Source organism: Heterocephalus glaber, unplaced genomic scaffold (genome assembly GCF_053883595.1).
Source record: "Heterocephalus glaber isolate CG9 unplaced genomic scaffold, H.glaber_assembly_v1.0 deba00001428, whole genome shotgun sequence".
NCBI classification, from domain to species: Eukaryota; Metazoa; Chordata; class Mammalia; order Rodentia; family Bathyergidae; genus Heterocephalus; species Heterocephalus glaber.
The window spans coordinates 17281061-17306681 of NW_028258293.1; the positions used below are offsets into that span (position 1 = coordinate 17281061).

The 25621-nt window shown below is 43.7% G+C and overlaps 1 protein-coding gene across 13 annotated transcripts in view; it reads right to left on the minus strand.

Moving 5' to 3' along the window:
- Tead1 (TEA domain transcription factor 1) overlaps positions 1 to 25621 on the minus strand; it is a 240713-nt gene that overhangs the window by 14598 nt on the left and 200494 nt on the right. For all 13 annotated transcript variants that reach the window (XM_087211643.1, XM_004851443.4, XM_087211644.1 and 10 more), the window contains 2 exons: positions 21651 to 21824; positions 1315 to 1455 (listed from right to left, as the gene is read on the minus strand). In XM_087211643.1, coding sequence (XP_087067769.1) covers positions 1315 to 1455; positions 21651 to 21824 — 315 coding nt within the window. The remainder of the gene's footprint in view (positions 1 to 1314; positions 1456 to 21650; positions 21825 to 25621) is intronic.

Consider the following 25621-nt stretch of genomic DNA (forward strand, 5'->3'; position numbering starts at 1 on the left):
ACAAAAGATAGCAGTTTAGTATAAAAGGCAACAGTAAATACAATACTGAGTGGCAAACTGCCAGCAACTATGGCTAACAGCATAGCTATACAAGGAGACCTACCATCACTGCTTCTTCCAGTGTTTGGGTAAGGTTTTTAAATTTATTTTCTCACTTTTCATTTGTTAACCCTCCTCTTTAATCTCCAGTCAGTTACTAAATTCCATTCGCAATTTCTTATAGACACTATGTCAGGAAAGCTCCTGACCCCCACACTTAAGTGACAATCAAATCTCCTCACTCGTATCCTCTTCTGCCTTACTGTCCCAAACCCCACCCTGTGTTCAGCAAGCCGGGGGCCAGGTCTTAACAAACACACCTTCCCCGCAAGGCGTCCTCTCTCACACCGCAGTGCAAAGCCTCTGCCACTGTCCGACTAGACTCCTAGTCCTAAGGGACCTGGACCTGGTGCAAATAAAAACTATTCACTAACAAGGACTGGCTTCGGGCAGGCAGAAGAGCAGAAGACACTGGAAAGCACCGTTTTTTTTTTTTTGGTACTGGGGATTGAACTCAGGACCTTGCACTTGTGAGGCAGGCAGGGTGGAAAGCACAACTTCAAAGGGAATGACAAAAGGAAATCCCAGCACTCTGGGAGGTGGAGGCAGGAGGATTACAAGTTTGAGCCCAGCCTGAGCAACTTAGGGAGACTCTGTTGCAAAATTAAAAGGGGGGGGGGAACGTAGCTCATTGCAAGGGTCTTGGGTTCAATCCCTAGTACTGTAATCAGTCAAATAAATCCTGATAACACATCGCTGTTAATAGGAGGGAGAAAGGAAACGTAAAAGCTGTAAGGAGTTATTTGATCCTAATATAGAATTAAATGTATTTAAAACAATTAAAAGGAAGAGAGTGGAAATGGCAAAAGCAACAATATCAAAATCAAGATGTCTGGGTTTCAGAAGGCAGGAGCCAATCAGCTGCAGACACCCTGACGGTTCTCCACCATGCCTGGGTGCACCCGGACCTTCGGGTAGGTGCCAAGGCCCATTTTGACCCACTTCCCTCCCAGAGCCTCAGGAGGCTTCACACCAAGGTGAACAGGCGGCTGGACAGTGCCAACTTCAGACACAGAGAGGGCTGATGCGGGACTTCCTACCTGCTTTCAAGTGCTTCTGAATCATTCTGCCTTTTAGAAGCAACAGAAGAAAGACTGAGAAAAGGGGAGGGAAAGGAGAGGACATCAAAAGGTGCGACTTTCTGCCCCTGTGCACGTGAAGGGAAGGCAGCAGCTGCCCTGGAATGAAGTTTCTGGTCTGCCGAGGCCAACTTACCTCTACTTTTTCTACTACTTGCTTCCCAAAGGAGCACACTTTGGTGGAACAGGTGACTGTCATATTTTCAGAACTTTCATACTGACTGGTTACACCATAAAAAGCCCCAGCATCATCTTGAATATTGCAGTTTAAGTCGGCCTGTTGGAAAGGAAATGGGGGTGGGTTATTCTCTCATCCCAGGTGTCACAGTGACAAGCAGGGAAAGGTGGCCGGTGGCTTAGGAGGTGGCTCAGAGATGTCCCTCTAGAAACAAGGGTCCAGCAGTCACTTTCCATAGAGGGTGCTGACCTGGAAAGTCCTTCCTGGAAATGACCTGCGCCTTGTATCTATTCTGTTTTACTTTCTTGCATTCAGTGACAGAATAACATTGTTTCTTGCAACAATATATCCACAGATCTCTGAGATGCATGCAGAGAGCAGGACATGAATTCACATTCACTAATTTTTAGAGTCTGAAAAATAACGAGACTCCACAGCCAACTAGCCGTGTGCTACATATGTCCAACAGAAACTTTACTAGAAATCTCATCACCCAGAGGAGGAAAATGTCTTACAAAGATGCTAAGTAAGTGCCATGCATTCCACCCACTTTTCTCAAGTACCTGCCGTGGGAGGCTGATGCTAGATCCTATATAGGGCTTGGCTACAACTGAATGTGGGAGATAGGTACATAAAATAACTACCATGTGGGTAGATGGTAAATACGGCGTCAAAAACACCAGAATGCAGACAATGGAAGCCACTGCTTCTAACAAGGGCATAATTAAGGGATGGTTAAGATGGCAACATGGGGGCCGGGGATTTAGCTCAGTGGTTCTGCTGCCTGCCTTGCAAGCCCGAGGACCCAAGTTTGATCCCCGGTACAAAAAAGAAAAGAAAAAAAAAAAAGATGGCAACATGCAGAGAAGGGCTGAGGATTGTGTATGGTCTCTGCAGGGTACAAGGTCTACTGGAGGTGGGGCCACTGCAGTATTTAGGTCACTGGTATGATCTGCATGTGTCCCCCAAATTTGTGGGTTGGAAACTCAATTCCCTAAGCAACAGTGTTGGGTGATGGGGCCTTCTGAGAGGTATTTAGGATTCTGCTCTCACAAGCAAACTAAAGCCTGTATAAAAAGGGCTTCCAGGAACAAGCTGTCTCTCTTACAACTTCTGCTTTCTACAGCGTGAGGCCGCAGTGAGGCCTCATCAGATGCTGGCTGCTTGAACTTGGCCTTCCCAGATCCCAGAAATGTGAGGAATAGATTTGTTATTTATATAAACCACCCTGTCTGTGGAAGCCCATCTCAGCATCACAGCAGCAGGCTGTCACTAATCACCTGCTGATCTGCTCCCACATCCCAGGCACTGTGTGGAGAGCTGGGGAGAAGAGTGAGCAAAGGCTGGGCCAGTGCCTGTTCTCCTGAGGCTAATGATTCAATAAGGAGGGCAAAAGGCTGAGCGGGAAGCCCCACGGAAAGAGGCACAGAGGGACACGGGAACAAACAGTGGGGAGGAGCTCTCTGATGCTATGCAGCCTGGATCCAAAGAGGACATGGTTAGGCAACACCATCTCCAAAGGAGAAACCAGAGCCAGAAAGCAGGACTGTGAAAGGGTGGGTGGGACGGAAACAGTGAAGGAGAGAGTATGGCAGAGGAGCCGGAAGATGGAGGGTCGGATCTTCCATCCTGAGAGCAAAGGGACCGAGGCGTTCCAAGCAGACAGGATAGCAGCAGTGACTGCTAATGGGATCAGATGCAAGAGGCGTCTCTAACCACAGTTTGGAGAAGACTGGGAAGAGAGAAAGAATGTATGGACTCAGATGTGCAGGCCAGTATAGCCATCCAAATGCAAGAGGACGGACGATTCGTGGAATAGCATAATGGCTCTTGAGACAGGTGGGTGGATTCAATACTCAAATGGGATCTTCTATTTTGTGAGATTTAGCACATTTGGACTAGCTAATTTCAATACCTTTTCAGGTACTAACCACCATGAAGATATGAGTCATCCTGTATATATTTTTTTAATCCTGTGTATTTTTAAATAAAGACTTGCGTATGAATTTTTTGCATTATCAGGAACGTGTCCATCCCCTTTGACAAAACTTCAGATTTTCTGCCTTAAAAGAGAGAACCTACTCTCTACATATTCCCCTTTTCACCTCATGTGCTAAGAAATCTTAAGCTCAATTTAGTGTTCAACTACAGTAATTTCTTGTCCCAGGTGCGTCTAACAGCTGCTAACAACCAGTGTGCGGCTCCTTTTACTGGTTTCCAATCTGCTTCTGCTTGCACTTGTCTGGTTTCACACCATCCATAAATGCAGTAAGCTTTCTCACATTTTGCTCTTTGGAACTGCATGGGACATCGGTCATAAATAAATAAAAACCCCTCAGGTGCATTCTTCTCACTTTCAAAGGTTCAACCTTTGGCTCCACAGAAGAGCAGCGAAGTGGGAAGTGAGGCCTTGGCCTGGCTGCAATCTGCACCTGAGCTTCCCAAGCTACGCTGCAGCTGCCAGAGAGAAAAGTGCCCTGACATCCAGACACTGGAGAGCTCAGGGTACTGAACTGACCAGCGGGCTGCACCCAGGGGAGGCTGCAGGAACCGCCCTGGCCTGCTCTGATCACGTCCTGGAACATATGGCCCTGCAAAGTGTCAGGTGTTTGCAGTGCAGGGAATATTAGTGATGTTCTTTTTATCGGCTGGGACTTGCATGCTCTTTCTACTACAATGTACTTTATTTATTTTTTTTGGGGGGGGACCAGGGCTCGAACTCGGGACCTTGTGCTTTCGAGACAGGCGCCAGAACCACTGAGCTAAATCCCCGGCCTCTATAATGTACTTTATGTCAAATGGTCTCAGCATTTTAAAAAAAGTTTCAGTGTATATGCTAAGTAAAGGGGAGAGAAACTGTAAAATGGGTGTACAGCTTTACTTCTACCTATGAAATTGTCCACCTCACCAGAAGTAACCAGGGCTACCCATCTCTCCAGGGTCCTTTTAGAGATATTAGCAGATATTCAACTATACACATTTTTTGCACAAACAGCACAACTATATTCACTTTCATAAATACTGCTTTATAAAAACCCATATTAAAACTTGAATAGTACTGACAGCAGGACAGTCATTTTGTTTTGGTACCAGGGATCAAACTCCGGACTTTGCGCCTGTGAGGCAGGTGGCAGAACCACTAAGCTAAATCCCCAGCCCAAGGACAGTAATTTTAAAAATACAAACAGCTGTCCTTTTTCAGGGTTGCATGCTGTTCGGCTATACAGATGTACCATAAATTATGTCCTACTCATGAGTATTTGGGATGTTTTCCAACAATGCAGTAATAACAAATTTATGTTGAGCAGGAAAAGTGGCTACTGGCAATTTTTTTTTTTCTTTCAACTTTAAGAAACTTGTAGCTCTGAAGAGGAGTAATCATGTGCTATGAAGGCTTTGGGAGTTAATACTGCAATTTAATGTGGTAATTTAAATAAGCTTTTTAAAATATCAAATTGTTTTGAAAGACTGGTCAAGGACCTAAGCAATTCGGCATTTGTGGTGTAAGAAGGGACGTGTGAGAGGAAACTCAGGCAGTAAATGACGGGGGCGGGGAGGCGGGAAAGTAAAGGAGTGAAATCGTTATTAAAAAGTATCAACCTCAGCCTGCATGGTGGCATACACTGTAATCCCAGCACTCTGAAGGCGGAGGCAAGTCTGTGACTTAGTGAGACCCTGTCTCACAATAAATACAAAAGGGTTAGGGATGAAAGCTCAGTACGAAAGCCCTGAGTCCAATCCCTAGTTCTACAAAAAGACAATGTCAACCTCAAGTTACTTAAAATACACAAAATAAACTGTCAATACACACAATTTAAAACCATTAATCAATCATTAACCAAGTTTAGACTGGTATTCAGCACGACCCTGAGCTGCTGAAGCTTTCACAACTGTCACATTTCCATCCTTACAAGTTTGTCTGCAGAAGTCAAAGTAGCTGTCTGACAGTAGTGGCAAACCTAGGAAATTTGACAACTAGAGTGGATCATTATTTCCATTATAATTAGCACTCTATTTCAGCTGTTTAAAATTGTAAACACAGACTCCAAAAGGAGAAACAAGAGAATGAGAGAACTGAAGTACCCAACTTCTTGGTCTTCATGATCACTGTGTGATGCTGCTGCTCATGTACAAATCTGTTTTAAGGAGTGGAAGAGGTAGCACATGGGGGCTGCTGACTCTTACCTGCACCAGGTAAAGTTTCACCTGGTGGAAGGATTCCAAACTGCTAAGACCCTACTCTGGAAATGAATTCTACCATGTATCCACGTGTATTACTAAAGGATAAGTAATATGTGGGCCAAACTGAAGCTTGATTGTGTCAACCTTATGGGCTTGGGAACTACCAGAAGACTGTTGTCATGTACTTTTGGGTGTGTGGGGGTGGGTCAGAGAGGTGTGGCTCTTGTCTCTCCGGTGCTATTCCACTGCTCTGCTTCCTGGCTGCCATAAATTAAGCAGATTTGCTCCACCACACTCTTCTGCCATGATGTCTGTCTTAAAGTCAGCTTACCATGGACTGAGCTCCTGAAACCGTGAGCCAAATTAAATCTTGCCTCCTTTAAGAGGTGAGTGTTGAGTATTGTGTTCAGCAATGGGACAGCTAATAAACATATGTGTATATTTTCTATATATAAAAATTTAGTAATTTCAATTATTTAGGACTTAGCCAACAAAGGATTTGAGGAATATTTTATCAGTGACATTACTTAGAACAGTGGATACATAGTAATGATAAAAAGATGGTTTTAAAGAATAGTTTTGTCATTTTTTTTATAAAGAATGGTTTTATCCTAGTAATGGGCTGTATCTGGGTCAGACAAGTCCCACTACCTCACCTCTGCTTCACTAATCTCTCTTAGAACTCCCCAAATAACATAAGCACAGTTTTAACTTGGAATACATGATCTGTAGCTATGATGACATGAATTATGAAAAAAGTTATTAAAGAATATCCATCATGAAAACCTACCACCAGAAACCATGTCAACAAAATATGTAGCTTTATAGTTGTTACTTCAGTATGTTACACGAAATTGAAGTATACAATGCATTCACAGAATGGCGGGAACCAAAAGTTTCTGGCTCTGTAAATTTTCAAGTGAACCCGAACCTAGATGAAGTCCCCCCAGATATGCTCCCTCTGGGTCACAATCACTCCCATGCCACAAGGGTGACCATGACCCTAAAACATTATACCTTAGTTTTATCTTTCTTTTTTTTTTTTGAACTGTAAATACAGGGACTTGTATAGTGTCTAGTTTTGTTTCCCAACCATCTTACTGGTCTTATTTTGTTTCCCCACCACAGATTTATCCATGTGCATGCTTGTGTGTAATGCATTCATCTTCATTATTGTTCATTCCACTGAACAAAAATGTCATGATCTATCCATTCCATTACTGTTGGACATTTGTGGTGTCACCAAATTGCACCTACTCTGAACGTTCTTGGATGTCCTCTGAGTTTCTGGGGGGTGGCCTGGGACTGCGAGTGCTAGGTTACGAAGCCCATGTGCATCTTAGCATTCTTCTAGGTAAGAGGCACAGACTACTCTTGAATTATTTTGGTTTTTTTCTCGTTTTCTTTTTATAGTTTGGGGAAAGTTTGTACTTAACTATTAATGTAAATTTAATAGGTTACATTTTAAAAGGCTTCTCAACTAATGGTGAACAACCAATCTGCTATCACAACCACTTTACAGTTACCCTTGAACATGGAAAACAATCACACAGCCATCCAACCACAATGTAGCTGCTCTTCAGGAATTTTCTAGGAGGAGGCATTTTCATGTGAAAGATAATTATCTGTTAGCTGATGGGATTAGAACCACTCCAGAAAGAAATCCGGACCCTGAACTCCCACGGAGCAAAGGTAATACCAAAGAAGCATGCTAGCATTAAATCAACAACAAAGGAGGCAAGCTCTGTAATGAGTGTGGGGCTCGTGCAGAGCTCATTGCCCACCATCTGACACGCCCCCAGCCAAAAACGCAGGGTGGAAAGCAAAAGTGTTTCATGTTGTTCTGAAGGCAAGAAAATAAGAAAGAAACCCACTGCTCTTAGAGTCAAACTATTTCTGCTTCATCAGCTTTTACTGACCACAAAGTGAATTCTAAAAGCAAATACATACAAAAATCCAAAACAGCTAAACCAAAGAAACATATTTTCCGACTGAACACAAGCCACATTCTGCACTGCTCGGGCTGGGTTTGAAACACTTGCCCATGTGGGTGGGGAGGCGAGGGCAAGGGGACAGTCCCTTCTAGGAACCCTCCCAGTTTATCCATGTATGAATCATGAATCGAGTTCACAGGCTCTTTCTTTTACCTTCCGATGCAGAAACCCTTTCCGCACCATCCAGACCTGCACTCCCTAGTGGGTAAGTCTTCTCAGGCATGGGAAAACATTATTGCACTCACTACTGGATGTCAACTGTTTCATAGCTCTCCTTCCTGTCGAATGTGCTTCTCCTGTGGCTGTCACAAATGGCTGCAAATTTAGCAGTGTGTACCATTAATTGATCTTGTACTCTGGTAGTCAGAATTCAACTTACCAGGCTAAGACCAAGGTATTAGAGGGCTGCGTTTCTTTCTGGAGGCTCTGGGAGCCTTGCCTCTTCCAGCTCTGGCTTGTTTGTTTTGCTTTCATCTTCCACTTTTTAAATTGAACCCACTCAGGTAACCCATGAAATCCACCTGAAGATTAGCAACACCACCTCCCCTTTGTTATCCCATCTGACCTATTTATGGGTACTACGGATACAGATGGTGTCATGTTGCTTGGGAGCCATGATTCTGCAGACCACAGCTGGTAAGTCCCAATTGTTTCCCTGTAACTTCTATCCAGATCTGCCTTCACAGACCCAGGAACCTTTCTATAGGATGACTCTGCAACTCTCTCTCGCTTCCCTCTAACCTTCCCTTCGGCTCCCCTCCACACGCACAGGGCTCTTCTTGTCCTAGCTTCTTCCCAGAATTCACGTTCTGCATCTACTTTTATTTTTAAGCCTCATCCTGTTTCAGCCTTCCATTCCTACACTTGATCTTAGCCAAAAGGCCGAGAAGCGATCAGCCATCCATTCCTTCTAGTCCAGAAATCTGTGAGTGCTGCCTCTATCACTACTGTAACTCAGAAATCTGACACGTGGATGGCAGGGTCTCATTTTTCTCATCTCAGTCCACAGGGAACATGACTGGTGCCCACAGGCCGTTGGGATGTGGGGAAGAGACAACGCAGGCAACACTCCTCTGTGAGCTGCAGTGAGCTGTACAAATGGCAGCTGTTAATAACACCAACAGTTGCTATTAACTTGTCAACTTGAAATATGGACCAGGACAGAGGCCCTGGTCACCTTGATGGAGACTGTGCTCAGTGAGGGCAGCAGTTCACCATCACTAAGCACAATGGAGAGGGTCCTGACAGACTCCGCCTCGGCCTGACCCACATCTGTCGGCGTGTGGCAGGCACAACACTGACTTTTTCCCATTTGTGAGTTTCTGACAAGTTTTCTATATTGTGTCTCAAATACTACTCAAACAGGTACAAAATCACCATCCTTTCCACAAAGACATGATTGTAGATGGTACTGAGTTCTTTCTGGAAATGCCGCTATTGTAAACAAATGCATGTTAAATGAATTAAAGACCTTTAGTCTATTTACAAGCGGGGCCTGGAAGATGTGCTAAGGTGGAAGCACAGGCAGGTCTCAAAGGTAAGCAGAGGACTAGAAAGCATTAGAGAGCAAAGAAGCAAAACTGCACCACCCGAGGTCCCCTCCCCGTCTCTGCGCCTCACTCCCCCAACTGAAGCAAGTCAGTCACGGCGCAAGGGGGCCACTGCCTCTCCTCCAAGACGTCTCACCCCTTAAACCTGTTTATTAGAGGGTATGCTCCTCTCTTTAATTGCATAGTTTTGCCTTCTTTTGGTAAATCTGAAAAATGCAGCAGTCTTAAGAATAGGATCCTTCCCATTTCATACATAAGGAAAAATGAGGCCCAGCCGAGGTGTATGGGATCCAGATTCCTAGAGTGAATGAGGGCGGGGCTAGGGGCAGGAGGATCAGGAAGCGAAGCCCACCCAACTTTGCCAAAGAAGGGTGGGAGGGCGCCCCCCCCACACAGCAGGAGCATCTGCTGATTGACAACGGCTTTGTCACTGGCTTCTCCGGGAAGAGCCTGTCCCTGTGGGAACAAAGGGAAGCAGATAAGCCCTAAGGCTGTGGGATGGCAGGGACATGGGGTCAGGAACAGGCTGGGACACTCCCTTCCTACCCATCCCTCCCTTCCATTCCACCCCAAGGCTCAGGAGGGCCAGGCAGGCGGGAATTACTTGGTTGCAAAAATGAAAACATCAAGAGGATTGTCCCCGACTAGAGACAGCATAATAGGCACTGATGGATGCAAGGAGACACGGGCATTTTTTCAAACCACCACTTTGAACCTCTCCTCTGCATCCTCTCTGAGACATGATCAAAGGACCAAGATTTCAAATTGTGAAGCAATTTTTTCCAATGGCAGCATCTGGCTCCTTGGCAGGCGGCACCGGGAGCCAGGCCCTGCTGTGGGCGGGCATCCAGGCCTGCCACATGGTGAGGCTTGGCCAGGCAGGGCACGCAGCTCAGGGCTTGCAGCTGCTCCAGCAGGCGCCAAAGGACAATTGCTCCGCACTGGGCTGTGCGCCCTCAGGCAGAAAGGCCCTAAGGACAGTGCCTGGCTGGGGGGTCTGGAGAAAGCTGGCTGCCGGAGCCCTCCCCAGGGTCTCATTTGCATACATCTGCATCCGGCCAGACCCTGAAGCTCCCCTCACTGGCACTCAGGGGCGGGGAGGCCCAGCGTGAGGGTGACACCTCCCCAGAAGGACATTCTGCACTTGGGGAGAGGAGGCGCGGTCCTCGGGAAGCGGGTGCCTGAGCCATTCCCTTCCTTCATGCCATTGTGCCCTGCCCAACACAACAGGACAGCAGATGCAGCTCTCCAGCCACAGCTGTTTGAAATAAGAATAATAGGAATAAACTCTGCCAGCCTAGCTCTTCCAGTTACTTCTCACTAATTATGGCATATATTTACATCTACAAAATAGATGATTTTAAGAAACACCACAGAGGGCCCCTTTATTGTGCAGATTGGCACCCCTATTTGAATTTCATAAACATTTAGTACTTCAAAGAATCTTAAAAGCTTGCTCTAATTACAAATGCACTGCTTGAAAGGCTGCCTGTCTGCATTGCAAATTCCTACAAATAACAGCATTTGTTCTTTAAAGTTTAATTAGCATCACCCACCCGACTTCAGGTAGCTCCCACTGACAGCTTCAGAGGGGCCAGAGGATCTTGGTCTCAGCCCCAACTCTGAAGGCGAGGCTCAGGCCAATTCTCAATGAGGCAGTTAGTGAGCACTGGGTGCCAGGGCCGGCTCCACACTCAGGTGCATAAACGCTGGCTGGGCCTGGAGGCCTGCTTTCCCAGGAAATGGGGCCTTCCTTTTGGAGTTTCTGTGCATGAATTATCTTTCTTAGAACAAGAACAACTCCCAAGCAACCAGTTATACACAGTTATGTAACAAGTAAGATACAGCCACCCAGTTAAATCTGCATTTCAGATAAACAACAACACATATATTCCAAATATTGCACGGGGCCCATGTACATTAAAAAAAGTATCAACTGTTTACCTGAAATTCAAATTTAACTGAGAAGCCTGCAATTTTATGTGCTAGATCTGATTCTACTAACAAGTCATCTTAATTAAAAAAAAAAAATTAGGACTTACCCTCAAATTCTGATGCTGTAAGAAAACATCTTACATTCAATATTTAATGGGAAAAATGAAGTTGCAGAGAAATACATGGAACTAATCCTTTTGTAAGTAAAAACAAACTGTGTATGTACAATGTTCACAGATACATAAAAATCTGGAAGGATACATTCCACATTTTAGGATTTGCCTGCCAACTACGTGTGTAAGAAGGGACCCTCACTCTTCATTCTGTGTCTTTTTAAATACTCTACTCAGCAAACCTATGTTACTTATGAAATGTATAAAGTGAATTAGAATAGGGGAGGGAAGAAGAGGGCAGGCTGTGCAGTACCTTGGATCTGTCAGCACAGGGAGAGAAGATTCCCCAGAGGACCAGTCATCTAGGTTCAATTTTTAAAAACTAACCAAGTGGGCCAGGGATTTAGCTCAGTGGTTCCGCTGCCTGCCTCGCAAGAACAAGGATTCTAGTTCGATCGCTGGTACCAAAAAACCAAAAAAACCCCCCCAAAACTAACCAAGTACCTGGAGTATCCAGATAGTCCATTTAATCCTTGCAAACTGGGTCCAGAAATAAGCAGCTTCCTGAAGTGTGCACCTCAGTTCTTTCTCAGGCTTCTCCTGTGGAAGGCGCAGAGGCAGCAGGCACAGAGGGAAACTACCTGAGCAATGCCGGAAAGGCAGATGCACCTGCCTCTGTGCTTGCTTTCTGCTGGGCTTGTGCTTAGCACCAGCTCTCAGGAGACAGTAGCTCACCATGGAACCATGGCAGGGAACAGGATTTAAAAAGCCCACAGGTAGAAAAGGCTGGGCACTGGGTCCCTGACCTGGGTGTTCTAAGCACCTAATGAGCCAAATGACCCAGCAGAGAAAGCATTTTAAGACAGCCTTCAGGATTCAGATCAAGGTAACTCCTACTTTAAGAAAGTCTGCCTCAATGCCCTGAGGGCTCAGAGATCGAGGTTTAAAAATAATGACTATCTGCAGTATGGTAGACACATATTATGGGCTTGGGGGAAGCAGAGTGAATTTCTGTTCCCATTTTCCAGACTGTCCTGTCCTTTGAATTCTGTGCCTGTTTTCCTTGAAAACCTCTTCCCACTCCTCTTCGATGACCAAATTCTTTCAAGGATCGGTACAAATGCTCTTTGAGGAGGACTTCCAAAATGTTCACAGGCATAAATAGGGTTCCTCAACTCCCCGTGCTTCCACAACAGCTTCTCCCTACATTTCTAGCACAGGTCCTACCCAGGTGCTGCCATTTACCTGTCTGCGTGTGCCTTTGAGGATGACTCCTAAACAACTGTCAAGTGTTAAGTAAGATGTGCTAGATGAGGAGCAGTGTGCCTGATGTGTAGCAATTTTTCCAGGACTGTTTACTGAAAGAAATAAAGTATCTTTTCAACCAATAGATTAATTCCAAAAAACCTGAAAATCTGTTCTGTGCACTACACTGCTAGACAGAAGCTACAGCGAAGAGTCCCTGCTCCCCTGAGGAGGCCTACACTACAGAGAACTTTAGGGCCCACGGATGGGGACTGGGAAGGACTGCCAATGTAGGCAGTGCTAACCAGCCCCAGGTCTTCTTATGGAAGCAAACAAAATGAGTGGACGGCAAATGTATTAAAAGACTCCCCTATTCCTGTGGATGAAATAGCAGGTCCTGCCTATTAACAGATGATTTTCCCAAAAATGGACCCTGGGTCAAAGTTCCATACAGCCACACTCTACACAGTCTCCACGCCACAGTCCCACAACCACCAGTGTCTCTTGTTAATCTTTCTATCACTTAAATCATTCCATTACTGTTGTTCAGGTAACTTCCAGAACTTAATATATTTTGAGATGAGCTAGAAATAGGGAGAAATGGAAAACATGTGGAGCCGAAAGGCTCTTTCTTACTGATAGCGGCTCAAACCATGTGAGTAGCAAATGATTCTGTAATGCCAGTTCCCTCTTCCAGGAATAACAACAGGGATGTCTGCTTCCAAATGATAGACTCAAGCCTATAATTCCAACCCAAATCTTGCAGAATCCAAAGAGAAACAGGCTGAAACCCCAAAAGAGGGTTCTCATTCTACCAGTTCACACATCCACCGCACTTCTTCTCCTTAAATAAAGCCCAGTTGTTTCATATACAGTTAGCTGTCATTTTGCTGAACAGATGTGATTTCATCCCTACAAAGATAAAAGCATCTTCTAAATGCTGCCCTCTTGCCAAATAACTTGCTTCCTCTTTTTCTGTTATATAAAATTTTCTCACATCTGCTATGGTTAGTAAAACCAACCTTGCTTTTCATTCCTTTAAAAAAAATTGGTTAAGAAAGTAAATTGACTGAACATATTGTTAGTTGTTTACAGTGAATGTAATTTCAAGAACTTTAAAAGGAAAAGCATTATTAATAACTGTAGCGTAGTATGTGTCTTAAGTTTCTAAGACATAGCCAATTTAATAATTAGATGGAAAATAGAAATATTATACTAAATGTATATTAAAAAGTCTCTTAGAACTTGACAAGAGGGTACGTATCCCTACAACTTCATTTTGTTAGCAGTTTCTTCTTTATTACTCCAATTAAAGTTTAAGACTACACATTATCATACTAGAAGCTGTTATGCAGTTTGGGCTACAAAGGTTATGAATAGTGAGTTAAAAAGGATACAGCTTTCATTAGATCAGGGTTCCTGATCTTGACATTCTTCAGCCCTACTAGGGCAGAGAACAGAATTTTGAGGTCTCTCCAAAGATATTAGTTCCATCTGCATTCCTTATTTGGTTAAAGTCATCATTTTATCTCCTTAGTAAACTTCATATGGCTGGAAATTAACTCCTAACAGTCCACTGCAAGCTGCACTTGGGTCTTTCTCTTTTAGGAGTCACTACTGAGTTCCCATCGCTTCTAGCTCTGGAAATCCTGTGCACAAGCTACCGCTGCTACATGGTCTTTACATTACGACAGATGACGCACTGTCTGCATTAGGCATCCCTGGCAACCTCTCTGCAGGCATGGTCCCGCTGCAGGGAGGCCCCTCTCCACCCCGGGAGTGGACACCCTCCCTTCTTAGTGCCTACACTGCCATCATCATTGCTTTATAAGGAAAAAAGAAGGCTGGCTGTCTGCCAGGGACACATGTTGGATTCAGTTGTGACAAATCTGAGTCCACATCCTCTTCCATCACGATTTCAGTGTTCTATCAACATATAATTTTCTGAGATGTCTTAATTGGGGTTTCAAATGTGAGCTAAAATTCAACTGCTTGTGGTACTACCAGTACAAATAGCTGGACTGAGGTGACCAGGGGATGGTGAGAACCTTCTACGCTGGGGAGGGTCCAGCAATAATACGTGGATCAAGCTTCCTTCCCTCAGGGGTGGGCAAGGCGCTTATGAGGTCAACTGTAAGAAGCATTCCTGTTTCAGATGGCTGAAATGGAAACAAACATATTCTAGAACGTAGGGAATACAGTATGCTTACCCTTAATAACAATGGTTGTTTCTATAGAGAATGAGAAAAGTGAGAGTAAAGGTTTTTGAGTAGAAAGGAAAAGTAACTGCAGATGTAGAGGATGTAGAAAACAAAATGACAACAGAAGGTTGTTTTTTGTTTTTTTGTATTTTAAATTATGCCAGTGAAGGTGATGGAGACACCTGATTTATTCACTCATAGCCACAACTATTTTAGAAAGCAATCTGGATTATTTACCCACCTAAAATATATGTATATATCCATATTATCTAATAAAATAAAAATGGTTAAATTACAATACACCCAGTAAACAGGATATTATGTAGTCATTAAAAATGATAATGGGGGGCTGGGGATTTAGCTCAGTGGTTTCGCCCCCTGCTACGCAAGCGCAAGGACCCGAGTTTGATCTCCGGTACCAAAAAAAAAAAAAAGATGATGGGGTGGTGCTAGGGTACAGCAGCTCAGTGGTAGAGTTCAGTGGTAGAGAGCTTGCTTAGTGTACACAAGGCTCTGAGTTCTATCCCCAGCAATAAAAATGTAAAAAAGATAATTAAGAATAAAATGACATTTGGGTATGTGGAAAGTTGTTTGAGACAGAAGAAAAACAGGACATCTAATTCATTTTTGTTATTATTATTTTTTTTGGTGCTGGGGATGGAACTCAGGTCTTTGTGCTTGCGAGGCAGGCGCCAGAACCACTGAGCTAAATCCCCAGCCCCAGGATATCTAATTTAAAGTTTTTCTTCACTGGAAGCGCACACTCAAGTTCATATTAGATTGTATTCAAGGTGCACTTAGAATTGAATTGTAAATTATCTAGTCCAAAAACTGCCTAGAATATTCCGTTGCCTTTATAATTATAATGTAAACACTATGCTGCTTCTATTCTATGAGCAGAATTTTATTGACATCTCTGATAAGATTAAAGATCCAACCTAAATTTCCCAGTACAAGGTGAGAGCATCCCTAATCCAAACACTGAAATCTGAAAGTTTTTGAGTTCGGATATGATGCTCAAAAAACTTCAGATTATGAAGCATTTCAGGTTCAGGATTATTGAGTTAAGGATGCTAAAACAGGAGTCTATGCAAATATACTGAAATCTGAAAAACTCCAGAGTCTGCAACACTTCTGATCCCAAGTGTTTCAGATAAAGCCACTCAACCCGTAATGGTGGTTTGTTACCTCACATTTTGTGTTCTTTTATGTCAACTGGGGGCTGGCCACAAGAGGAGATACCTGTATAGGTTCAGAAAAAGCCTCATCCTTGTGGGTCCCAGGGGCAGGAGGCATGTCACAGTGCCCCCTGTGAAGGTATGGGGTGGTAAGGAGGCAGAAGACCAGGGAACAGCTGGGGCAAAGTTCTCACTGGGGTCTCCGTGGAAAGGCACAGGAGTGCATAGTGGAGGGAGCAGCTCAGAACTGACTGGCTGGGATGACCCTGGCTCATGTGGGTGGCAGGGACATTCCTTGGGCCCCCGGAACCTGGCCTGGGGAGATGAAGGTGGAGGAGCATGCCTCACCGGGGCCTAGGCACACAGAGGAGGTCTGGCTGTGGACAGGCCAGTCTGAGTATCAAAGTCACACACGTGAGTGAGCCCTCAGTCATCTCTAAGAACTGACTAAAGCCAGAAGGGACCATGTCTCCCAAGTGAGAAAGGTGGTTCTGATTACGATATCACAACATTATAATATACACAAACACACATGCAAATAGCCCTTGGGCCCATGCAAACATCCACTAAAGCATCCCCCTCATGACAGGGGCTTACAGAGGAGCTACCATGCTGCTACACTTCAGGAATCACCACTGACTCCCATTTAAGTGAAATCACATTAGCATAGTTTCTGGTGACAGAGCCGTGACCCCGAGGAGCTATGTGTAGTTTATATGGACAGCTGGATTCTGGAGTCCAGCAGATCTGGCATTTATTAGCTGTGTAATTTTACAGAAGTCCTGTGACTCTCTGAGACTCGGTTTCTTTATGTATAAAGTGGGAATAATCATGGCCCCTTTGCTCCTATTCCTTTCCTCTCTTTGAAATTAAATATAATGTGTAAAACACAGGCACAAATCTTAAAAAGGCAAAGGAAAAAGAAAATAAATACAGATTGAGCATCTTTAATATGAAGTCTGAAATGTTGTAAACTCCAAAAGTTTTTTTGGGGGGATGGGGGGGTTTACTGAGAATTAAACCCAGGGGCTTTCAACTGAGCTACACCCCAGCCCTTTTTGTTTTGAGAAAAGACCTTGCTGAATAGCCCAGACTGGGCTCAAACTTGTGATCTTCCTACCTCAGCCTCCTACAGCGCTGGAAAACTTCAAAACCTCTTGAGTGGATTTTCAGATTATGGATACTAAACCACTAAACTCTATGCACATATTTCAAAGTCTAAGAAACTCCAAAATCTAAAACATTTCTGGTCTCAAGGATGCTGGTTAAGGTTAACGTGTAGAAGGCAGCGATGAAAAGGAAAAGATAAAGAATTCAAATTGAAAAAATACGATACAGAGCCTCTATAATTCTCATTAGCAACACTCCCATTATTCTCCTGGCTGAAAAAGTGCTCAAATCTCTGAACTCTGCTTACTGTCCACACAATTAAATCCAGATTCCTTATCTTTTCAAAATGGCCACCCACCATCTTTCCCACACCAGAGAGGCCCAGCTGTAACACACCCTTTCTCAGCAGTTTCCCCTCCAGCCTCCTCATCTACAGTGCCTCCCACAACCTCTCCCTACCCCAGTGCTTGGAGACGGACAGCTGAAGGGGGGAGGTGGGCACCTGAGCTCTCACTGTGGGAATGTAAAATGCTATAACTACTTTTTAAAAATCTGCAGATTATCATATAACCTCGCAATTCTATTGCTTGGTAGTGACCTCTCCTCATAAAATCATATGTCCACACAGATTTGTACACAGACTCCACAGCAGCGTTATTCGTAATCGCCTAGAGTGGTAACTACACAAGCTTAGTGAAAGGATAAGGAAAAAACATATGGCCTATCTGCACAAGAAGACTCTTTTCAGCAATAAAAAGGAGCTACCTGCTAACTCATGCTACCAAATCAATGCACCTCGACATTATTACAAGGAGTCAGGTGCAGAACACCATGCAGTGAATGATTCCATTTACGTGAAATGTCCAGAAAAGACAAATCCATACAGACAGGAAGTAGATTCGTGATTGGGGGTGGAAGCAAGAACTGACTACAAATAGGCCAAGAAGATCTTCTAGAGCGAGAGAAACACTGCAGATTTGATTGTAGTTATGGTTACACAACTCTGTAAATTCTTTAATCATTAACACTTAACACAAGTAAATTTTATGGCGTGTAAATTGTAACTCAATAAGGCTCTTTCAAAAGACAGATCTCACCAGATACAGTCACTGAGAGGAGCTATGCATGTCCCACACAATTAAGGCATGGGATTATAAGGCTCACCCAAACAGGGCATCCATGCTGATATCTATGGTTCTACCATTTATCTACATTTTCAACCTCTGTTGTGGGATGCCAGTCAGAATCTCCCACCAAAAAGGCAGCGAGGGGCTGCTGCATGGCTCCCTGTCTTCCATTCACCTCAAAACAGCAACTACCAAAGAGCTGAGGTGCCTACACCTGGGGCTAAGTGTGGGTACTTGAGGGAGTTTAGTATTTAGAATTTCTTCCACAGTAGACTCTAGCCAGACTGAGCCCCATTTGGAGGAGATAGACACTCTGAAAACAGAGTTTCAGGAACCATCAAATGAGCAAAGTAAGATTTCTGACAACCTAGAGAATTCTGGTGCATTAAGAAACAGGCAAAAGAAAAGAGAAGGGTCAGATATAGGGTCTCTGTTTTTAATTTACAGAATTCTCCCAAAAATAGGAAAATCTGCTAAGCAAATTGCTAATACAGAAGATACATCAAAGGGAATGTTAGATCTACTTAAGAAGCATCCACCAGAACCTACAGATGTCCAAAGATGGAAGCCAATGAGATTTCAATAGCAAACCTAATTTAAATTACTTTCTCTTTGATTTTAACATGGTTATGATTGAATATCCTTGTAAAGGTTAAGTATTCCCAACAATTATACTGAAGTGACGTTTTTCTATCATATTCCAAGAAGTGTTCAATTTTAATCCTCTAAATCTTCATTTAATAAATAAGTGTCTGATCTCAGAATAACTGTTTCTAAACTCATGTTTCATATTGGCGACCATTCTCTACACATCTGTATTCTAGACCTCATTACCCAGAAGTCCATGACTGAAGGGTCCCATTACTGAAAGCATTTATTAAAATCATCTTCTGAGAAAAATAGTGGAAATGTGGGAGGCAAAAAAAAAAAAAAAGGCTTTCTAAGCACCCTTGCTATACGAAGTTATATTCAAACAAAATGCTAATTATAAGAAATCTTATTTAAAATCACTATGGTTCAATGTGAAAATACTGAAGATGGTTCCATCATATCTTATAATTTCTAATTCATTTTTAATTAACTTGGATCAATGATCTCTTCTTATAACTTTCACAACTGTGGCTCTTGAACTTCTTAATTTCCGGTCCCTTCAGTCTTAAAAAAAATTAAGGCCTCAAAAAGTGTTTGTTTATGGTAGATAAGAGATATCTATGTTTTCTGGACTGGACATGAAAACTGAGAAATTTTCAAAATACTTATTACCTTGCTTGAAAAAATAATAACCGCAAAAAATAAGCTCATTATATGCTCATACACATCTTTTTAAGACAGTAAGCAAGCCTATATTTAAAAAAAACAATGAGAAAGGCTGCGCCATTTTACATTTTGCGACAGGCTTTTCAGGAAACTGTGGTCTTTTAATAGTACATTAAAACGCAAATCTGAAACCTTATCAATGAATGTTTTGTGCTGTGCTACCTTAAATTCCACTGGCCTCTTGCACAATATCAAACCATGGTTTTTAAATAGCACTGAGGGCCGGGGATGTAGCTCAGTGGCACTGCACCTGCCTGGCAAGCGCAAAGTCCTCAGTTCAATCCCTGGTGTGTTGGGTTCGCATCAGAAAAGTCTCTTATTGGGAAGTTGTCTCGTTCACTGAGGTGGAATGGAAATTCTAATTTTCCTCTGTGAGCCTGAATTTTATCTTTGGCAACAAATAATGTCAGTTGTTTTCCAAGACGTGACAGGCTTACTGTGTTCATTTTGAACATGTGTTAAGATGACGTTTAAGATGTCACAAAATTCATATGGGACATTCCTGGCTTGAGTTGCTCTTTTTAAACTGTGTGTGCATTTAAGTGGCAAAGCCACTGCCTTGATCCCTACTGAGGCCCCAGCAGTTGTACCCCACTGCGTTTTATCACCAGTGTGAATATTGGCAGAGTGCAAATCATGCTGCAGTATTATAACAAAAATGGATTTGACCTTGTCAATCCTGTAGTTCACTGGTCACATGTAAAAGCTGCAGTGTTAACATCTAACAACTGATCCCCCAGTCATTAGAAGGCAGCCACCCATCTAGAAAACAAAAGTGATTATTATTGGTTTTTCAGGTTATCCATGTGTTACCAATTCCATAAACATTATTATAAGGAAAAGGCTACTTCCACCCAGCTGTCAACACAGACACACAAAATGAAATTTGGTCACTATGGAAGGACAAACTAAACAAACTAAATTTAATATGCAAATTTCCCTGTGAAATTTAAAATATTAATTTTTTTTTCTCTAATTCCTCCACTGTCTCATATTTGCTGGGCTTTTAAGGTAGGGCATGTGCTTGGGGTCAGAGATACAGAAAGCCTAAAGTTGATAAACCCTGTGGCCAGAGTCTGTAGGATGCTAGGCAGCCAGGAAACAGAGTAGGGGCATTAAAGTCAGATAGATCTGATTTCAAGTCCCAGGTCAGCAGCCTACAAGTAACCTGTCCTCTGTCATCTCTGAGCCTGTTTTCTTAGGTGGATACGAGGCAAATTCCACTTAAGCCGTGAGGACTAGATGAAATGCATGTAAAGCATTTAGCGCAGCTCCTGGCACACAGCAGGCATTCAATAAATGGAAGCCATTCTATGAATAAGGTTCCCTGCAGGCAGTCAGAGTCCAGACAGGAGTGTGATGCACATCCAAATAATTATGACCCAGCATGGGGACTGATTAACTACAAAATGCAATGGGACTAAAAGAAAAATCAATGGTGCTTAAATGAGGAGGGTGCTGTACTGGGAGGAACTGGCTTGGTGGCAGAAGAGGAAAAGGAGAAAGGTTAAGTGCACAGGAACATGTGCAAGGCAGGGCACAGGACATACAGGTGGGGCAAAAGGGTTAGACAGGACCCAAGAAGACAATGCCCTGGAGCCGGGTCATTTAGACCTCTTCATGACATGCTAAGGGACACAAACACTGCAAGCTTTATATTTGTGTAAAGACTGAGGATTACAAACTCTTGGTACTAGCAGGTTATCTGGTCTCCTGCCCTACCTCCAAGCCCCCACAGCTAGGCCTGCTCAAATCCCCTCATTCCCCATCCAAACTTGACTAGTACAGAAGAGACAGCAGGGCTTTTCTCAGAGGCCTCAACATACCAGCAAAGACCTAAAGCAAGGGATATTTGCCTGGGTTCTTTCTATTCAAGCATGAATGAAGTATTTACTGGGCAAATGCATTCTGGATTCTCTCTGACACTTAGAAAACCTCGAGGCACATAACTATCTTCACACCAACTTCAAATTTTATGCTTCAGCAACATTTATGGGTTGCTTTGCTTAATGGGGTGAGAAGAAAAGGTCATAGTGGTCCATGCTTTCCACCGTCACTCCAGCCACCTGAGAGTCGCTGCACCAGTACGTCCTGAACCCTGAAGAGGCTGCTGGTCTCTCTCACCCTTTGGTGGGGCAGAAAATGTAAATGCCAGGGGATGCACCCTGCGCATGCCCAAGGCCAGCTTGAGGACAGCCCACTTGTGTGAGCCCACGATCGCTGGCCATTGTGCAGAAGCACACCAAGATGCTGGCAGTGTGAATCCACGGCCAGCATGGCTCACATAAGAGATGTGAGCATTTAGGCACAAACCACAGGAATCACAGCAATATTGTACTCACCCAGAATTTTACAAGGAAGAAGGCATTTTGAGGGCCCTTTCCAAATAGTTCCTTTAAGCCACCTTTCTTTTCAGGAAATTTGTCATAAATCTGACGTATATCCACTGATTCGAGCAATGGGTCACTGTAAGAATGGTTGGCATGCCCGATGTGCACGAAGAGGTGTTTGTTGTACTGTAAGAAACCAAGAGAAACATTCCCATTACAAACCCTTTGAGCAACTTGGGGTGCATCCGTCTTGAACTGGATAAGAGCAGCAGTCTTGAAATTCTGGAATTAAGCCTTGAACAGCCTAGTGTTTGTGCCTTTGAAAAGATGAGTAAGTTAAGAAAAGCCATTAGAATGTAGGATTAAAACAATCATTGTATTTTATTGACAAGGTCATACATTTCCCCAAATGCCTTAAAAAGGCTTTTTGCAGACATAGTAATAAAACAACTGCATTAAGTATAAGCTACCAAACCAAGAAATAATTCTAAGACCCAGTTTCACTGGAGTCAAAAAGAAATGTATGTAGTTAGCTATAAGCATCAGCCAGAATGCATTCTGCACTCCAGCTCCTCAAGCAGCAATGTGGACACAATCGTCTGAGCAATGACACGTACTTCCTTCTGGCAGGAGCAAGAGTGTTTGGCCTCTGTGTCACCAGCTCCCTTAGGAATCCATCTATAACTTCTGCCCAAGGGCTGTTCAACATGTGATAGTCAACAAGTATAGTGGATCCACAAGGCCATACATGGCCAGTAAAAAAGGGCACAGGTCATTCATTCATAAATAAAAATACAAAAAATATCCCTCAAACTCTGCATTATTATGTAACTTACTAAGGACACTCATTCTTCCCTTGCTTTGGTGTAAGATGCAATAACTCGACTGCAAAGGAGTATGTCCAAACCCGGGTTCTCAACCCAGGCTGCACCCCAAACTCTAAGCACTTAAAAATCTCCAAGGCCTGGGCCCCACCCAGACAAAACTAAAATCCCTGGGAAGAGGTGAGGCATAAGTAATTTTTAAAGATCCTTGGAAGAATCCCAACGAGCAGCCACTTTTGAAAACCACTGGTGTAGACACTCTCTGACAGACCGCCCGTGCTTGCATTAACATCACTGAACATGACACAGTGAAGCCCAGTGCAGGCTTCAAAATCCAACAAGAGTCATATGAGAAGCCTCCTCTCCCTTCTTCATCTAGCAGTCACCATTCACATTCCAAGCTTAAATTGGCAATTCACCAACTACCGCCCTTCTGAGTACCAATCCTAAAGAAGCCACAAATAATAGAAGGCTTAGTCAAAGCTTCCTCCAGGAAAGGTACTAAACATTGGTTATTAAGACTGGGGTCTGGACTCAGTCTTGTGCAGCACAAGACTTTGTGCTCACTGCAAACAGATATGAGAGTGGGTAAGTAGTCTCTAGAGTCTAAAATGCAAGCAGTGATGGCATCTATCTCTTAGGGTTGTTGCGATTTTAAATGAGACACTGCATATAAGGAGTTTACCAGGGCTCCTAGATTCAACAAAGAGTAAGCACTCAATAAATGGTAGCTTATTATTTTTATAAACCCTCCATCTTTGAGATTCACAGAATATGTTTTATTAGCATGTGAAGTGCACTGACAGGGGCTGGGAGAATAGCCTAATGGTAGAGCACATGCCTCATATAAATAAAGGACCTAAGTTCAATCCCCAGCATGAAAGAAAGAAAGAAAGAGAGAGAGAGAGAGAGAGAGAGAGAGAGAGAGAGAGAGAGAGAGAGAGAAAGAAAAAGAAGGAAAGAGAAAGAAGAAAGGAAGGAAGGAAGAAAGAAAAAGAGAGAGAGTACTGACCTAAAGAAGCATTTTTAAACTTTGTAGACTTTGTATAACCCAAACTCAGCTGATCACAAAACCCTGTAAGTACATCCTGAGAAGGTCTGGTTTAAATCCATGACTTTCTACGCCAGTGGATCTATGGCCCTGATGCAAAAATGCAGGAGGCTGGACACTGCATTTGATGCTAGTGTCCCACGGCTAGTATCTTCTGGGGGAGAGCTAGGCCCTCTCTCAGGCAACCTCAGAGTGATCTGTACCAAGGTTTCCAAGACTGAAAAGATTCAAGTGAAATGAAAAGGGGAAACTGTCTGGCCCTTACACAGACCCAGGTGCAGGGACTAGATGCCTGGTGGCTTTCAGGAAAGGCTGACAACTTGTGAGCCACAATGAAAGAAGAGAGTGTAGTCACACTGAGAAACACTGAGAAGTACAGAGTCAAAGCCACTGTGCTAGACAGGTGAGGTGATGAGAGTTTAACTTCAGTCTTGTTACAGAATTTCTCACATGTTGTCATGTCATCTTTTCAGTTACAAACAAAAGCCCACGGAAAGGTATGAAGCAAAGGCTAAGGAGCTGCTAGTCTCATTAATGAGGCAAAAGGAAGAATAGTACAGGCCAAGTTCGGGGGTGGGGGGCTATATCCTTGGGTAAAAGCAATGAGAGACAAAAAAAATGAATGTGGAGTACATGCTAGACAGTTGAAGGCAAAAGGTCTTTACCTGGATGCCCAGCTGTCAACACGTCCATCTGTCCAGCCCTTACTAACAGCATCTGCTCGCAGCTGGCTGCCAGCCCCTTCCATCAGTTCTGTCACCTGTAGGCAGTGAGTCCACAGAAAGAATGGAGCACACAGAGCCCTAGAGACACCTGTGAATTGAATCCAGGTCTCCCAGGTGAGCTCAGGCAAGGACAGAGCAGGGTGGAGTAGAGACGCTGTGAAGCTCGATCTTCTTACCCTTGACACTGAAATGCCCCTGTATTCTACTGTTGGAATGTGGGGACTACGGTTCTGCTCTCTCCTTGTCATTAGGTCAGGAAGGTAAACGAGGGTAAATTTCATCTGATTTCAGCAGGGGCCACAGGGTGTAGCTGAAAAGCAAGGTGCTAAGAACAAAGCATGAGAACCCGAGCCAGGCCCGAACCTGAAATGTCAGTTCTCTCGTATGTATAATGGGAATACAATGCCTGTAAAAGAGAACTGTTGTGAAGATTAAAGAAAATAATACAGAGACGGTGGCTGGCATAGGGCCTGGCAGACAGTGAGTGTTCGATAAGCTGTAGCTGCTAAGATTGCTATCATTAGGGTTATTATCGTGCGAGATTAACTAGATCCTAGGGTAAAAGCAAAAGAACTTTCCCGCTTGAGCTAGTGCTCCTGCCAAGAGAAGAAAAAAATAAACATGAATACCCAAGAGCTGGAAGCAAGTCATGAAGCCACTGTTCAATCCTTGACTGTAGCCCCCTGGGAACCAGCTGCTGGGAGGGGGCCTCTCACCTGGGCTGAAGGAGAGGTGAGCGCTTATGCCCACTGGGTGCTGTGTGTGTGTGTGTGTGTGTGTGTGTGTGTGTGTGAGAGAGAGAGAGAGAGAGAGAGAGAGAGAGAGACAGAGAGATCTCAGGTAATCCTCAGAGGTAATCTTCATGATGATGCTATAGGTGCATTTTTCAAAGACCATTTTACAAATGAGGAAACAGGAGCTTAGGGATGAGCTGAGTAGACTGAGGTCACATGTCCAGGCATAGTCATGGAGTTAAGAAAAAATGTGGATCCACGAACTAATTCCCCACAAGTAATGCAATCATTATGTACTGCAAATGTACTAATAAAAATTAAAAGAAGAATAAAATGTGGATTTGTGAAGGTCACTGCCCTTTACTTGCTGCAGACACCAGCTGTACACTCTCCCAGAAGATACCTTCTAAGCCCTCCTGACTCTGTTTGATCGACTTTTTGTGAAAGTTGATTTGAGGAAGAAAATAAAAAAGCTAAATAGTTTCCAAAATTCTATGAAATTAAATTAGAATTCAGGACAAACGTAATGATTCACAGATGCACCAACAAGTCCCCGAAGGTTTCTATTTTGAGAACATTACCTCTGTGCCCAAGTGGCTGACAGAGTAAGGGCAGGCTGTCTCTGCCAAAGGAAATCGGGCCCTGGTTC